This window comes from Panthera onca, chromosome D2 (assembly GCF_046562875.1).
Source record: "Panthera onca isolate mPanOnc1 chromosome D2, mPanOnc1 haplotype 2, whole genome shotgun sequence".
NCBI lineage: Eukaryota > Metazoa > Chordata > Mammalia > Carnivora > Felidae > Panthera > Panthera onca.
In genome coordinates this window covers 52,273,924-52,291,178 of record NC_138349.1, presented here as the reverse complement: position 1 = coordinate 52,291,178, position 17,255 = coordinate 52,273,924, and the positions used below count along the sequence as shown (strand labels likewise).

Here is a 17,255-nt window from a genome sequence, read left to right as displayed (position 1 = left end):
ATCCCAGATTCTGCCACCTACTGAGCTGTGGACCTTGGACCAGTTGCTTAACTGCCCTGTCCCTTGATTTCTTATCCTTAAAATGGGAGTAATTGGATGACTTTCATTGGGCTATAATGAAAACAAAATGAGCTCACTCATGCAAGATGCTTAACACTGTGACTAGAACATGGTATTCAGTAAGTGAAAGGAATTATTATTATTAATATTATTTATAGTAGACATTTTCCAGTTGTTGGAGGAATGGGAAATGGTGGCTATAAAAATCTAGAGGAGGGGACGGTGACCTCAACTTTGCTCGACCTACCATGTTCCCAACACATAAGTTGATGTGCTCCTGTGTCATCAATCTGAGAACTGACTTTGTTCTTGCCACTCTTATACCCAGCTAAAACAAAAGGCTCCGGTTCCCAGCCTCCCTTGCAGCTAGAGGCAGGGGAGGTCTTGGGAGACACTTTCTTCTGGAAAGATGCACTTACTTTCTCTTTATGTTTCTGTGGCCTGGATCCCACAGATGGTGGCTGGAGCTCTATCAGCACTATTGGCTCATGCAACAGCTTTGAGGAGGGAAACCATACCCTTGAGATGGTGGAGCAGAGCACAGGAGCCTGAGACGCTGATGACCCTGGAATCACCATGCCAGCCCCAGCTTACCTTCCTCTGCACCTCTTTTATATAAAAGAGAAATAAACCTCTATGTTGCATAAGCCCTTTCTCTGGGTTTTCTATAATGTGAAGATAAACCCAGCCCTAATTGAGTTCTCACAATACAACTAACCCAAAAAGCAAAAGCTCATCTAGGAGGGAGTGAGGGGTGTGAGCTGGGGAGGGGCTGGCTGCCTTCTCCTGGGTGAGGCCAGAGGTGAGGCTTGGCCTGCACACTTACTCATCGCCGATGTAGAGCTGGGGCCAGACCTCGTTGACATGAGTGTACTGGGGACTGCCCTTCCAGAAGAGACGCTCCAGCTCAAAGGCTCCGGGGGTACAGTAGTCCTCTGCTTCTACCTCCCCCTCCACCTTCGGCAGCAGCCTCTTGGCAGATGGGTAGGCATTTTTGAGACTTGTCTTTGGTTCTCTGGATGTCATTCTGAAGCCAAGGGATTTTCTTTCGTTTCTGCAATTGGTCATGAGAGAGGGTCAGGATTTGAGTTAGCAGGAGGCAGAGGTAGGGAAAGGCCTTTACAAAAAGAGGTGGGAATAAACTGATCTTAAGATTCAACAGGCATTTCCCCTGCCTGCTGTGCTTCTGCTTCTTTTCTCAGGCCACAGAAGTAACCAAGGAGGGCCATGATGGCAGTTAAACACTTCACCAACATTCCATTCTCCTTTAGCGCAGTAGTGCTGGGGGCCCTCTGACGTGGGCCGAGGAGGATTTGCAGCAGAGTCAAGACAGGCTTCAAGCCTCAGAAATCCCTGTGGGCAGCCAGTCCCTTGCCTCCTTTCTTTTAGCTTTTACCCCTTCTTTGTTCCTAGTTTTTCCTTTATCTGACTAAAATCTGCTGGTTCTGACCATTTTGAATCCTAATAGGAAGGGCCAGAAGATTCCTACCATTCCAGGCCTGGGATACTCAACACCTGCAGGGAGCCATTAGCCACGGGACAGGGCACACCTGTAAATCCAGAGCCCATTTGAGCCAAGCAGCCATGCACATTCTGGAATCTCCAGGAGCCCTCGGGTAGAAGGAGGCTTGGCTGCATGAGGGTTCCTCAATGCATTAGGACAGTTCAAGGCAATGTTGTTGGCTGCTCTCACGCTAGGGGCTGGCAGTTGTGCTAACTTACCAGGGGTCAGAAGAGATGTTCCAAGCTGTAAAGCTGTGTTTGCAGATTGAAATGCATATTTGGAGACCTTGTCAGGCTCTGCAAATGGAATGTGGGAGAAGAGTTTCCACTGTCCCCAAAGAAAGGAATTTGCTGTGGAATTGGGCAGTGTTTGTTCCCTGAGCTGAGTGACTGATGCATCTACACTCAGACAGCCTGAGGGGAGGTTATGCTCTGAGACTAGAGGCAAGGAGAAAAAAGGTAGAGTGACTGAGAAACGTGCAGGTGAGTGATGGGGAGTGAGTGTTATTCATTTAACAAATACTTAGCTGGCACTTACTTTGCACCAGGCACTGTTCCAGTGCTTTACAATTACTAACTCATTTAATCTTCTTAACAACCCTATGAGGTAGGCATTATTGTTATCTCTATTTTACAGATGAGGAACATTGTAAATTGAGGCTGTTTATAACACATGGTCTTAGTCTTCTGAGAAGCAAATAACTGCTGAGAGGGTGGGGTGAGGGTAGGGATGCATTGTGAGGGGGGAGGACTAGGGATTTGAAGAATGTAAAAAAAAGTTTGCTAGCTTCAAAGACCGCTAGGATCATGCCAGGGACTGAGAACACAACACAGAGAGGCTCCCGCTTGTCAAAAACAGGACAATTTGAGCATGATTAATAAAAATGACTGCAATGGGTTAAAACAAATCAGACATTTAAATCGTAACGACACTTAAAACAATTACTCACTGTTGGAAGATGTGAGGGACTAGCTCATTATTTTGAAGACAGACAAGTAAAGGGAAAGAATCTAGCATTTACTGTTCCTTTCTGATACAAACTGTACTACTGGGTAGATGAGGAAGATTTGCTCTTTTATATAAGTATCCCAGATAATAAAGATGGAAGAAAGCCCCTTTTTATAACACTTGATGAACTAATGGATATAGGCATTCAACTCTGACCGCTACAGAAGAGACAATCAGACATTATGGGTCTTCTGTTGGGAGGACATGCCATCACCAGAAGAGTCTTCTCTTCTGGAAAGAAAAACCTGTCTTAGCAGAGTCCTCAGAGTCTGAACCTAACAATTAATTTGCAGGAGATTCAAAGAACAGCTAAATTATACCATAGGTTTTTACCTTTTATTTTTTTATTTTTTTAAATTAATTTATTTTTTTTGTTTTGTTAAGGTAACTTTTTTCATTTCTAAATTTTTTAAAATTATTTTTTAATTGTGTGCACACTGTGTACAGTGTGCTAGGTTTTTACCTTTTAGAATTATGTATTGAAATATTCACAGATGAAATGATATGATATCTGGGATCTGCTTCAAAAATAATATACTTGGGGGGTGCCTGGGTGACTCAGTCGGTTAAGCATCCAACTTAGGCTCAAGTCATGATCTTGCGGTTCATGAGTTTGAGCCCTGCATTGGGCTCAGTGCTGCCAGCTCAGAGCCTGGAGCCTACTTCCGATTCTGTGTCTCCCTCTCTCTCTGCCCCTCTCCCACTCATGGTCTGTCTCTCTCAAAAATAAGTAAAAAACATTAAAAAATGATAATAATATACCTGGAAAATTCTAACAATATATTGTGTATGGGGTGGGGGGTAAAATGGAGGTATGTATGATAGGCAGGATTGGCCATGGATGGTGGTGGTTGGGGTTGGATGATGGTTGCAAGGTAGAGTTACTGTTTTTCTCTTTGTGTGTCTTTGAAATTTTTCATTAAAAAATGTTAAGAAGAGGGGCACCTGGGTGCCTCAGTCAGTTGAGTGTCTGACTTTGGCTCAGGTCATGATCTTGTGGTTTGTGAGTTGGAGCCCTACATCGGGCTCTGTGCTGACAGCTCAGAGCCTGGAGCCTGCTTTGGATTCTGTGTCTCCCTCTGTCTCTTTATCCCTCCCCTGCTCACACTCTGTCTCTCTCTCTCTCAAAAATAAATAAACATTAAAAGAATGTTTTTTTAAATGTTAGGAAGAAAAGGAGAGAGCTGAAACTGCTCTGGGGAACTGGATTCTCCCAAGTTTACAGCAGATGAATTAAAGGATCACTAGCCAGCAGTGTGTCTTTGGGGATCCTGGGAAGCCAGGATCCGTGACTTTCTCCTGCAGTGTCCTGAGTTGGGGGTTGGGGCAACAGAGGTGGTCCTTCTGTGGATTCTCTCAAAGTGTGATCTAAAGACCACCTCTGTCTGAATAATCTGGCACTTGCTAGAAATACAGATTCCTGGGTGGCACCCTCGACCAGAGCCAAGGACCTAGGAGTCTGTAGTTTTTTTTTTTTCAAAAATTTTTTACATTCATTTATTTTTGAGAGGCAGAGAACAAGTGGGAAGGGGCAGAGAGAGAAGGAGACAGAATCCAAAGCAGGCTCCAGGCCCTGAGCTGTCAGCATAGAGCCTGACGCAGGGCTCAAACTCACAACCCATGAGATCATGACCTGAGCCAAAGTCGGACGCTTAACCAACCAAGCCACCCAGGTGCCCCTAGGAGTCTGTATTTTAACAAGCTCCCAAGTAAGTCTGATGCTCATTGAGGACTGATAATGATTGCCCAAGCATGTGGCTAGAGAGTCAAGGAGCTGGTGAGTCAAGAGAAGGATAGCAAGGGTGTTCAAAATATGTTCTATCTTCTCATTGAAGTAGAGGCCATATCTTTAGCCCAGAATAAGGTGCAGGGCTGGGAGGAGGGAAGAGTTGGATGACCTTACCTGGAGATTCCCTGCCCTGTGTTGATTTCTCTAGGCCCAGTGTCTGACGTGTAGTGAATGAATGGAGGGTGTGAATGAATGACTGAAGGGTGGATGAATGAGGGATTGCGAGGCCTGTGCTAGGGACTCAGCCAGAGCTGATGAGGCAGGACTGAGCCTTTTAGCCAATGGAGGAGGGACAAAGGTGAGCAAAGTGCACAATGCAGGACGGATAGTCTCCTGTGGTTGCTTAGGCCCAAACTCTGCTCTAGGGCCTGGCTGCTGGTGTTTCCAGTCACAAAGGGAGGAGTTGTTTTCAGGGATGGCCAGAAACTTCTGCTGCAGGAAACAGCCCACAAAACCCTGTCTGCCACTAAGGAGGCCTCAGAAGAGGTGATTTTAGGGTGATGCTGGAGTAAACTGCATTCTGAAACCTCTGCCTGCCTCCTTTGATCACTGAAGCTGACCTCACCCTTGCTGAGGCTGTTGCTCCTTCATTACACTGTGGAAGGAGCCATCCCCAACCCCATCTCCGTGCTGAAAGCCTCGGCTGGATTTCCAGACAGAAGAGGAAGTGGTGCGGTCTACCCAGAGCGGCTTGGCACGCAGAGGGAGCTCTGGGATCCATTATCCTCCAGTGTGCAGATTTGATGGGGGAAGAGAACAAAGCGCAGAACAGTCCAGAAACCACAGACCTGTAATCTTTCCAAATCCTGAAGACGGCTTGTGTGCATCCCTCTCTGCATGGCTCCCAAATTTCTGAATCTCAGAGAAGCCGAGAGCGTCTGTTTCCCAGACCACAGCCAAAATGGAAGGGGAAGACAAATCTGTTCTGTTTGGTTTCCATAGATTCGACCCAGAGATTAACTGCCAAGGTCTTGATGACACACACAATATCAATCACGGGCTAAATGTCATAATGAGAACTGGGCAGGTTGTCAAGAGAGGCCTCCAGGTTTCTGTTACAGCTTCATATTTAAAGGTTCGGTCCCAGGAAACCAAATGCCAACTTGAAGGCTACTCGGCGTATGTATGGCATCAGCCTGTCTCCTCCTCAAAGGATAGCAGACTCAGGCTCCTTCCTGGAGGGGCCAGGAAGGTAACATAGAAGGGAGGTAGGGTGCATGTTAAAGAATAAAACAAACAAAAAAACCCTAACAGTTGGCCTCAGGTAGGAGACAACAGGGAGTGGTAGGGACTGTGGTAGTATAGAAAACAAATGCTCCCCTGAAGGGTGCGGCTGCTTGCCCTTCCCTGTGGGAATGTAAGCCAGATTGTCTGATATTTTTATAAGAAGTCAGAAAGCCAGAATTTTGTGAGAAATCCACTGGTTTTTAAATGTAGGCAGCTGAAGGAGATGCTGTTCTTGCCCTGTTCCATTCCTCAGCTCAGATTGCTGGGGTAGAAGTGGGCAGTTCCCTCCTACACAAAAGGCATCCTCCCTCAAGCCCCTGTATTTCCTTGCTCGAGGGTATTTTCTGGTCTTTGTGCTGGTCGGGCCTAAAATAAGAGGAGTTACCCTCGGAAAGTTATTTGCAAATGAGGGGCAGGAGTTGGTGGAGGATTACCCCAGCTTCACCGTCCCCCACCCCTTGCTCAGTGGGATCTCAGTGGGAAGTCTGTTCTCCACGGTCTCCCGGAGGCTCCGCCCTGTGCTCCAGCCCCAGTTGCCCTGATTGGTGACCTCACGCAAGTCCCATGCTGGCTCTCTTCCCTCAGACTTGCTTCACTCTGCGCCACACTCCTGGAGCACCTTGCAAATAAACAACTTGAATCCAAACCCTCGTCTCAGGGTCAGCTGTTGAGGGAAACTAACCTAAGATACTTACTACTAATTTTAAAACATTTGAAGATACTTTGATGACAGAGAATTCAGGGGCCAAGTGACACTTGACCACTAAGGCCTAGAGTGGCATTTCTCTCTGTGAAATGGTGGCCCTGACTTTCAGGTACTATTTCCAGGAATAATTAACACAGGGACCCCTTTTTAATTCTGACTCCGTTTCAGAATTTTCAATGGTACAGCTTAACGTTTGGTTAAAGATTTCCCCTGCCCAATGAGGGAAGGCTTTGAATGAATTCAAAACTATAATTGCAACACCATGATTTGACTTTATGTAAAAACAAAACAAAACACCTTATATAGTTTTGTTTTGTTTTTTAAACTGGAAGAAAAACATCAAAATGTCAATGCTGTGAGCAAGTGGCAGGACTCAGGGAGATTTTTTTTTCTGTTTTCTATTTTGGGAGTCTTTGAATAAATAATCATATTTTATAATAAATAACCATGTCTATATTTTTAAACTGTGCTGACCAAACAGAACAGCTGGGCAGGAAGCTGCCTGTGACTTCTAATTTGTGATTTCCACTCTATCTTACTTGCTCCCAGGACCTGGCCCTTTCCTGGGGCCCCTCTCCCTCCCTGTCCCTCTCTCCCTGTATTCACTGGCTTGAGGCCCTTCTCTGTTCTCACAGCTCCAACAATTACTCAAGACTCTCAGATCTACATAATTCATGTTCCCTAAGCTTCACTTTCTTCTTTGATAACATAGAGTTATAGGGGCGCCTGAGTGGCTCAGTCCATTAAGTGACTGACTCTTGGTTTCAGCTGAGCTCATGATCTCATAGTTTGTGAGATTGAGCCCGTGTCAGGCTCTGTGCTGACAGCATGTAGCCTGCTTGGGATTCTCTCCCACCCTGTCTCTCTCTGCCCCTCTCCCTGCTCCTCAGAGTATGCTCTCACTCTCAAAATAAATACACATTTTGGGGCGCCTGGGTGGCTCAGTCGGTTAAGCGTCCGACTTCAGCTCAGGTCACGATCTCGCGGTCCATGAGTTTGAGCCCCGTGTCGGGCTCTGGGCTGATGGCTCAGAGCCTGGAGCCTGCTTCCCATTCCGTGTCTCCCTCTCTCTCTGCCCCTCCCCCATTCATGCTCTGTCTCTGTCTCAAAAATAAATAAACTTTAGAAAATAAATAAATAAATAAATAAATACACATTTTAAAAAAAGGAGCTGTAACAAGAAGGGAAAGACGGTTTTAAAAACAAACAAAAGGGGCACCTGGGTGGCTCAGTCTGTTGAGCATCTGACTTCAGCTCAGGTCATGATCTCACGGTTCATGAGTTCGAGCCCCGCATTGGGCTCTGTGCTGACAGCTCAGAGCCTGGAACCTGCTTCATATTCTGGGTATCCCTCTCTCTCTCTCTGCCCCTCCCCTGCTCATGCTGTTTCTGTCTCTCAAAAATAAATAAACATTTAAAAAAACAAGCAAACAAACAAAAAACCTAACCTAAACTCTTTCTAAGGTGGAGGATGGGAGAAGCCAGGTAGAGAGATTCATTACTTATTTCAGTGGGAAAATGAAATCTCTATGTAGACCCCTATGCCTACAAAGACTGGCCAGGTAACCATGGAATGTGAGCCACAGAGCAGGCCTCCTGCTCAACAAAAATTACCATTTGAGGACCCTTTGGATGAGAAAAAGTTAAGTCCCGAAGCATGATTGGGAAGATGGTGATGCCAAACAAAGAGAGCTAAATTGTTCTATACAGGGGGGAGGGGGGGGTTCTGAGCCTCCTAGAACATTCCAGAAGAGGTGAGGGGCCCTGCTGGTGGGAAGGGCGGGAGGGTCACAGACAGCCATGTGTGTAGTGTCCAGGGCGTACGGTTCTGGGGAGAGCAAGGATTCCCAGTGCTTCACTGGGCAGTGCCCTAAAGCCATGTCAGCCCTCTTTTTTGTCACCCTAAACCTTGAAACTGTTAGATGCAACAGGCAGCTGTGTTGGTGGTGGTTTTGAGAAATCAAAGGGAAGGAGGCTTGAGCAGGTAGAGAGAAGAGACCAGAAGTATATTCAGTGTTCACCAAAATAATTAACACTGGTTATATACTTATTTTAGGATGATGAAATTATATGTGATTTTTCTTCTTCTTCTTTTTTCTTTTAAGAAAAAATCTATCCTAAGATTTCTGTGTTGAACATGTATTACTTGAGTATATGAAGGGATGGGGGAAGTCTGTGCAAGTTCTATTTTAGGATTGTTCTGGACAAAGGAGATGCTCACCCTAACCTGTGGATTAGGCACAGGAAGGTGACCTTCAGGACAAGGCCTAGCCAGGTGTTCCTTACATCTTGCATGGCACCGAGTGCCCTCCCAGTCAGTGTGAGCTCCCCAAAAGCAGAGCTGTGTCCTGCTTGAGGCCTCTGGTAGCAGAGTAGGTCATGTCAGAAAATCATTCTAATCCCTCAGTGCTTCCTGAGAAACCAGGGGAGAATTAAGTTTTGTGTGTCCTGAAGCTTATACAAATTGTATAAGAAAAGGAAAACCGGGGTGCCTGGGTGGCTCAGTTGGTTGAGTGTCCAACTTCAGCTCAGGTCATGATCTTGCAGTTTGTGAGTTCAAGCCTGCGTCAGGCTCTGTGCTGACAGCTCAGAGCCTGGAGCCTGCTTCAGATTTTGTTGCCCTGTCTCTCTGTCCCTCCCTGACTCGCTCTCTGTCTTTCGCTCTCTCAAAAACAAATAAACATTTAAAAAAGAAAAGAAAAGAAAAAGGAAAACCAAAGGGCATGTGGGTGGCTCAGTGGGTTAAGCATCTGACTTCAGCTCAGGTCATGATTTCGCAGTTCATGAGTTCGGACCCCGCATCAGGTGGGCACAAAGCCACACTTCTGGTAAAACACAAGTCCCGCTTCAGGTGAGCCCCACTTCTCTCTCTCTTTTCCTCTCTGCTCACTTGTGCCCTCTCCCCCCACCAAAAAATAGAAAAGGAAAACGAAATAGGTGCAGGGCTTGGAAGAGGGCTATTTAAGTGTGGGGTTCTGAAGCTTTGGGGTAAATCTACCTCTGAAACTTCCTTCCCCTCTGACTGCGGACAGACCTCAGGTGAAGAGGGCAGCACCCTTTCCTTGTCCCATGGCGTCAGAGCCAGCATCCTTGACTTGCCTTACCTAGTCTCGGTTTAGTCTGAGTCAGCCAACATTAGCTCTGGTGGGTCAAAAATGAGCATGAGTGGCTTTGTTTTCTTTTTGACTTCACCTCATCCCTTAGACCTGGCCCTGCCCTCCACCTCCAGGCTTTCCTCACACATCCCTCTGTTATGCACCAGGTATGGGCTGGCCCAGAGAGGTCTCTGCCTTCTAGAGGCTTTTGGCCTAATGGAGCAATTTATAAACTAATCTTCAGACAGTCTCCTCTCCCTTTGAAGTCATTCTGTATCTGTGCATGTGTGTACATTGCGTATTTACCTTCCTGATGCACTGGGATCATGGGGGAAAGTTAGTCTGTATTTAAATACATGCACACCACACTTCTTCCATGACACTACCCAAGTGGGGCTTGGAATGTGCCTTGAAAGAAGACAGAGAGTAAAAATGTTACTGTGGTTGGATAAATTTCTCTATTAGGAGAGCGATACCTTCTGCTGAGGTATGTGAAGGGATGGAATTTGGCAGCGATGTATGTATATAAATAAACATTTATAATTTACTGCAAGTCAGTGCTTGTCTTTACGCATCTTAAATCTATAAAAATGATCCCAACTAGAAAATAAAAGTTGTGGATTCTAAAAAAATTAAAACTTGGACGTGAAAACCCAGGAATTTTTTGTTGCCTATAATTTAATTCTTAACATATCTGACACAATCCAAGTTTAACAGATTTTTTTTTTCTTTTGGATTCTGGCAAGTATGTTAACAGGAGGCAATTATGTGAATTAATATAAAGTCCTTTTATTAAAAAAACAGAAATGCTTTCATTTAAAGAGGTAATTTAATATTCCTTCTGTGATGGTGTTGATGTCATAACTTGTTTGATTAACTCTTCAAATGGTTTCAAAGCGCTTCAGGGTGGTAATTTATGAACTCCTAATTGATTTCCCCAATCTTGGTTTGGCAGAGTTGAGCCTCCCGGAAACCATGAGGAGGCTGGACGCCCATACTCTACTTCCTTTTCAGACACGGGAGCAGGCTTGGATGGACTACCTCTGCAGCCTGGCCCCGGGTGAGGAAGAGGAGGCTCTAGTACAGGGACAAGAGACCATGACGTTGTTCCTGACTCCTAAGAGGCTCAGCTTTTTGCCTCCTCTGAAGATGTGTGGAAATACTGTAGGCAGTTTCACAGCTCGTGAATTCAGGAATAGATGGCCTTTTAGACCACAACTTACAAAAGCTATCTCCCACTGTGCATCACCTCAGAACATGAGGCTTCCTTGAGGCGAGAAAAGACGAGGTAGGGTGGACTACGGAAGTGTGGCCCTCACCATGGGCCCGCCACCTTTTCATTTCCCCATCTAGGCCACTATTACTCGTTAGGCCTGTCTCTGAGTACCGTACAGAGGAGGCTCTGGGCCTTGGGAAGGTTTTTGGCCAAGTACTCACATTTGAAGCTGCCATGAAAGTTCACTGAGAAATCAAGGCCTGGCAGGACCCAGGGAAATGATCATACAGTTATTACTTTTATTTGTTTTTATATGTTTTAATGTTTATTTCTTTATTTTGAGAGAGTGAGAGGAAGCGAGCACAAGAGGGGAAGGGGCAGAGAGAGGGAGAGAGAGAATCCCAAGCAGGGTCCGTGCTGATCAGTAAAGACCGCGAGATCATGACCTGAGCTGAAATCAAGAGTTGGACACTTAACGACTGAGCCACCCAGGTGCCCCCGTTGTTACTTTTATTGTGTGCCCAGTGATAATCTGCTCTCAAAACCTCCTAGACAGAATGACTGTCCTTACTTTACAGATGAGCAAAATGAGGGTCAGAGATTAGTAACATGACACCAGGTGGTAAGACTTGGGCTCCACCCAGGCAGCCACGTATCCCAACCCATGTCAGTAGACAGTCATTATATTCTTGGCCACAACGTTTACGCTCCTGAGGGTGGGCTTGGGCCTTTCAGTTTTGTGCTGCCATCCCCAGTGTGTGTCCCAAAGTGTGTGCAGTTGTGGAGAGAGCTCTCTCTGGCCTTGGAGTCTCAATACCTGGGCTTCAGCTTCCTCATCTGAGGATAGTGATAGTATCCACCTAACTGGTTCCTGGATTAAATGAGATGATATAACTCTTTGGTACATTGACACGGGCCCAGAAAATGTTCCACGAAAGGGGACAAGGAAGCAGTGGGGAGGCTGGATAGAGAATTCCCAACTGTGTTGGAAGCTAAGTTCTGAGCCAAAAGTAGGGACTATAGGTAGAACAGTTTGGCCAGGGCCAAGCATCTTTGTGGTATTGTTATGGTAGATGGGATGGGGCATAAATAAGCCTGAACATTTTCCTATGGGTGATGGGGCTCATTTGCTCGTGTGCAAAGTATAAGAAGGCTTTGGGGAGGAGGAGAAAGGACTCTCTCCATCTTGTTGATGTCTGGTGGCCATGCCAGACTGCTCTGAGACTTGACCTCCTATTTACTGTGGACTTGGTAGACCCACTTCCAGTGATCAAGGGTCACTGGAAGCAAAAATTCAAACACCGTCTGCTCTGGAGGCAGACTGCAAAGGACAAATGGAGCTGTGACCCCTGGCCCCACTATCTGGAGTGGCTGTTCCCTGGGACCAGACCCAGGTTGGAGTTCAGGCATCAAGGGAAGCGGGAGAGTGAGATGTCACCCCTGCTCCCACCCCACCAAGGGGCCCCAGAGCACAGTGCCTGTGCCATCAGACTCTAAGATACACTGGATTCTGGCCTTGACTACTGTCTGGGATGTATGATGTGGGCAAACCACTTCACTTCTTTGTGTCTCAACTTCCTCGTCTGAAAATGGAGATGATGAGGCACCTCCCTCATAGGGCTGTTGCAGTTCTGTGGAGTAAGTGAGTTAATACTTATAAGAAAAGCTTTTAGAACCATGCCTGACACATCAGCACCAGGAAACATTCAGATTCACAAGGGTTGTGCAGAGCCAACCTCTGGCTCTATGGAGGGCAGGCTGCCCCCTCCCCAAGTGGACTCAGCCTGGCCTCAGCAGGGTTACAGGAAATGCTAACAGCCAAGCCTCCAGCCTCAGTGCCCCTGCTCTGCTCCTCACCCCTTGTGGGATAGACAGTAGCCACAGGAACCCCACCCTCAGAGAGGACTCAGAGTCCCCTCCAACACAATCCATCCTAGGACAGAAATGTTCCCAGTGAGGGCTTCCAGCTTATCACATGGTGGAGAACCATTGCCTCCCTTGTCACCCTGCACACACATTTGCCCCCTAAAGAGGCCTCTAAGTCTTCAGACCCTCTCCCACGTCCCAATCCCCAACCCCAGGCCCAAGGCTCATTTCCCTGTACAAGACTCAGCTCAGAAGCCCTTCAACTGTTGTTTATAAATGTCCCATGGTGGGACCAAAGTGATTTTCTCATAAATAGAACAAGGAGGGGCTACAAGCCATAGGTCAGGGCAACTGAACAAATACCAAGTACCAGGGACACTCCGGTGCTGGGGCCATAAGTGAGGAGGCCTCTCTAAACATACATCTCATGCACCCTCCCTTCTGACTTGGTAGCTTTTTCCCTTGAACATTTTCAGGCTTTCCTGAACAGTCAGAGCTCGCAATCCCCACAGCTCTCAGGTTCCAGGCTCACAAGGAGCGGTTGGGCCACAGGAAAAGGGCACCAGAGTCTACGAGGTGAACCCTGCTCTGAGACACAGTATGACTTCCCACCTTCTTATCTACACATGCTGCCGTCTTGGTCAAGTGACTCTGTCCCTCTGTGACCCAATCTCCCCACCAACAGGGCGGTCATCCCCATCCTTATCCTCCCACCAGGACTGGGAAAAGCTTTAAAAATGGCCACTCACTCTTTCCAAATGATGCTTAGCATTATCCAGAACACAGAAAGAATTCTCACCCCTGGGATTTTGAGTGCCGTGTTTGTAATTTGTGCTGCCCTGCACATGATGTGAGTCACTACAGTGTTTCTATCACCCTTCCTGCTGAGATTTTTTTTTCCTCTCCACTAGCTAAGTGGACAAATGTAGAACTTTGCTGGAAACGATACGTGATACAATCCATCCAGTGCCTCACAAGGGCCCAATGAGCTTTAACCCACCCTATTATCCTTTAGAAATGGTCACTGAACTAGAACCTCAGATTTAGAGGGAGGGAAGTGGAGAAAATTCCATGGAGTCCCTAGAGAAAGATGGGGCAACAAGAAGCCTATCATACTAAAAGAATGTCAGCTCTTCTCTGCCACTCTAGAAACAGAGTAGAAAGGGGTCTTCTAAGCCCCACACCCAGACCCCCAAAGAACACTTGACTGGACCCAAGAGGAGTCAGCCTCCCCACCAAAAGTCCTTACCTGTGTGCGCTGGGGCCTGGCCGGGTCAGGAGGTGCTGGTCTGTGGGGTGTGTGGCAGCTGCACACCCGGCCACCTCGACTGGCATCCAAGAGCCTATTTTTAGGGTCAGATCTGCTGACGCTGACCTTGCGTGCTGCCCAGTCTGAGAAGAGACCCATGGCATCTGTTTGCAAAATGATGTGCCAGTGTGACCTGAAACCCTTGACTTTGGGAGACCTGTACCTGGAGCCCACACGCTTGTTCCTGGCCCAGCCACAGAGGCAGGACACATGGCTGTCCAGGGCGGGGACAGACAGGGGGATTTCCCAGCTTTGTGTTCTTGGGATGGACGAGGCCAGGTGTCTGTGGGGCCCTGCCCTGGACTCTGTTCCAGAACAACTGGAACAGGGGAGGTTTGCCAGCTAATGTGGAGCCTGTGGGAAGGTTGGGAGCACCCAGACTGGAGACGGACTCTCCATTGCCATTTTTTCCGGGAGTTTGGGCAGCCATCTCTGGGGGGTCGATGGAATAGATGCTGCAGTATGGGTGGGTTGTGATCAGTGAAACACAGCAGATAGAGACTCTGTAAGCTTGGGTTCATTTGCATTGTGTCATTTCATGTGAGACCTCCAACGAGTGTCCAACCTTCCTGGGCTTCAGTGGGGAAAATAATCATAATGCTGTCCTCTTGTGGTTATGAGGATTAAGTGAGATGAAGTATGGAAAATACTTAGCACAGTGCCTGGTACGTGGTAAACACTTTTAAAATGCTAGATGATAGGGGGCGCCTGCATGGCTTAGTCAGTTAAGCATCTAATTCTTGGTTTTGGCTCAGGTCATGATCTCACGGTTTATGGGTTTAAGCCCCACATCAGGCTCTGCGCTGATGGCGAGGAACCTGCTTGGGATTCTCTCTCTCCCTCTCTCTCTCTGCCCCACTCCCACTCTCTCTCACACATGCACTTTCTCAAAAATAAATAAATGGTTTTTTATTAATGCTCTATGATATTAGGATGCCCAAAATATTTCCAATCCAACACTTACTCCCAGGTCTTTCTTCCTGGTGGTGCCTTCTGTCAACCCCGCCTCCTTGGCTCTAGGTTTCTTTGCTCCAGGAGCCCCCTACCATGCCCTACTACTATGACTCTCCTTTTAAGTGCTGAGGGCCATAGTCCTGTCAAGGCTTCTCTAATATTCTATTAAAATCTTACCAGGGCTGCGGCACCTGGGTGGCTCAGTCGGTTGAGTGCCTGACTTCAGCTCAGATCACGATCTCAGGGTTCATGAGTTTGAGCCCCGCATCAGGCTCACTGCTATCAGTGCACAGCCTGCTTGGGATTCTCTGTCTTCCTCTCTCCCTGCCCCTCCTCCACTGGCATTCTCTATCTCAAAAATAAATAAGCATAAGAAAAAAATCTTTCCAGGGCTTCCTACAGTTCCTTATAATGAATGAGGTGTTTTTCCATCCTTCCCCATCCTGGTCACCACCCCCCACCCCAACTTTGAGCATACTTTAATGTGTGAAAGATTGGGGGGGAGGGGTCACCAGTCTCCCCATATACTTCACTTAACAGAGTCTTCTTGTGTTGGGGTCATTATATTGTCCTCTGCAACTCTGTATTCTGCAAACCAAAAATCCTCCCCACAATTTGCACGTTTAGCTACTGCCAGTGTTATTTAGGGGGATTATTTCTACTAGTATGTTTCATTGTGAAAGACTGCTTTTACTGATTTCTTGGTGCAAAGAATATTCACAAGGCAGAGACTCAGGACCTGAGTGTATAAAAAGGTCAAAATGTCAGGGCCCAAATGTCCTTGCTGTCAAGTGCTGGAGTCAGAGCAGCAGGGTCAAAAGGCCCTTCTGCAATTACCCCAGGAACTAAAGGAGTCAGAGATTCTGGAACTGACAACGGGTGAAGAACGATTTCTGTCTAGCTAGGAGCCCAGGGGGTGGTCCCAGCCCCTGCCCTAACCCCAGCCCAAGTCAAGGTTAAGGAAGCAAAAGGGACCTCTGAAGATGTAGGTTCAGCAGGGGGCAAAAATCAAATATCTAAAGACATCTGAGATAGATGATTAATAAGTGTGGGAGATAATATTTCACACTGTCTAGAGGGATGTTGAAATAAAGCCAAGAAAAAAATGGGGTGAGTTGCTGGATTATCTGCATTACAGCAGACCCTACATGTAGTTGATGAGAAGACTGGTGCCCCTCTCCCCACACCCCTCATGCCCCCAGTCCTTCACACATTAACATACGCCCAGGGGTGCCTGGGTGGCTCAGTCGGTTCAGTATCCGACTCTTGATTTTGGGTCAGGTCATGATCTCACAGTTCGTGAGATCAAGCCTGGCAATGGGCTCTGTGCTGGCAGCTTGGAGCCTGCTCGGGATTCTCTCTCTCCCCTCTCTCTGCTCCTCCCCCACTCACACTCTTTCTCTTTCTCTCAAAATAAACACTTAAAAAAATAATAAAGTATGCCTCAAAAAGTGTGACAAGAATAGGGAAGGGTGGGAAGCCACATCATTAATTATGAGGAATTATAGGAAACCCTGGGAAGATTTTATTAGGAAAGAGTGGTGGTGGTGTCAGGAGACATGCAGCCTGTCTTCTAGCAGCTGGAGGGCTGACCTGTGATGGAAACAATAGCATTCTCTGCACAACTCTCAGGGCAGAACTCAGGCAATGGGTAGTTCCCCCAGGTGCTGTCTTATGTGGACTCAGCAGACACACCATTATGCCAGGATGGGAGTGAGCCAGGTAACCAGCCGGACTTGGAGATGTGTCTGTCTGTTCCAAACTCCAAGGATAGTCTGCCAGGGTTCTGTGCAACAGCAAACTGCACTAGCGCAGGTAAAGTATGATCTGTAGAAACAGCTGTTATTTTCATTGTAGCTTCTTGGGAATTTACCTATGGCAGCATTTGACAAGGGTTTCTCCCTATGCCACTTCTCTGACCCACGTTATTTTCATTAGCAAACTTCTTTTCCCCAGAATCTCCCTGTGCTTTTCTCCACCACTCTTTGCCCCAACTTCTGTGGATCAGAATCCCACTTAGGCCCAGTGGTAAGTGTGGTAGGCAGAATGAACTCCCCAGCCAAAGATGTCCACATCCTAATCCGTGGGATGTATGTATATGTCATGTTACAAGGCAAAGGGGAATTAAAGTTGCAGATGAAATTAAGGTTGCTAATCATTTGACCTTAATATGGGGAGAGTGTCCTGGATCATTCAGGTGGGTCCAGTGTAATTACAAAGGTTCTTAAATGGGGAAGAGAGAGGGACACCTGGCAGGCTCAGTACGAAGAACATGTGACCCTTGATCTTGGGGTCGTGAGTTCGAGCCCCATGCGGAGTGTAGCGGTTAAATAAATAAAACTTTAAAAAGTGGAAGAGAGAAGCAGCAGAGGAAGTTGGCGTGATGCAGTGTGAGATAGACTCAACTCCTCTTATTGGTTTGGAAGATGGAAGGAGGGGCCACAGCCAGGTTGGGAAAGGCAAGGAAACAGATTCTCCCCTAGAACCTGCAGAAAGAGTGCTGTCCTGCCAATACCTTGAT

At 47.0% G+C, this 17,255-nt stretch overlaps 1 protein-coding gene across 3 annotated transcripts in view; it reads right to left on the bottom strand.

Annotated features, from left to right (window-relative positions):
- DUSP29 (dual specificity phosphatase 29) overlaps window positions 1–13,819 on the bottom strand; it is a 35,628-nt gene extending 21,809 nt beyond the window's left edge. Inside the window, exons 1-3 of one of the 3 annotated variants that reach the window (XM_060642406.3) lie at window positions 13,721–13,797; window positions 5,150–5,536; window positions 887–1,114 (exon numbers count right to left, since the gene is read on the bottom strand). In XM_060642406.3, coding sequence (XP_060498389.1) covers window positions 887–1,086 — 200 coding nt within the window. In that variant the 5' untranslated portion in view covers window positions 1,087–1,114; window positions 5,150–5,536; window positions 13,721–13,797. Of the gene's footprint in view, window positions 1–886; window positions 1,115–1,782; window positions 1,864–5,149; window positions 5,537–13,720 lie in introns of those variants that run through there. The other 2 variants (XM_060642405.3, XM_060642407.3) reach the window with 2 other exon arrangements.
- Between the last annotated feature and the right edge of the window lie 3,436 nt (window positions 13,820–17,255).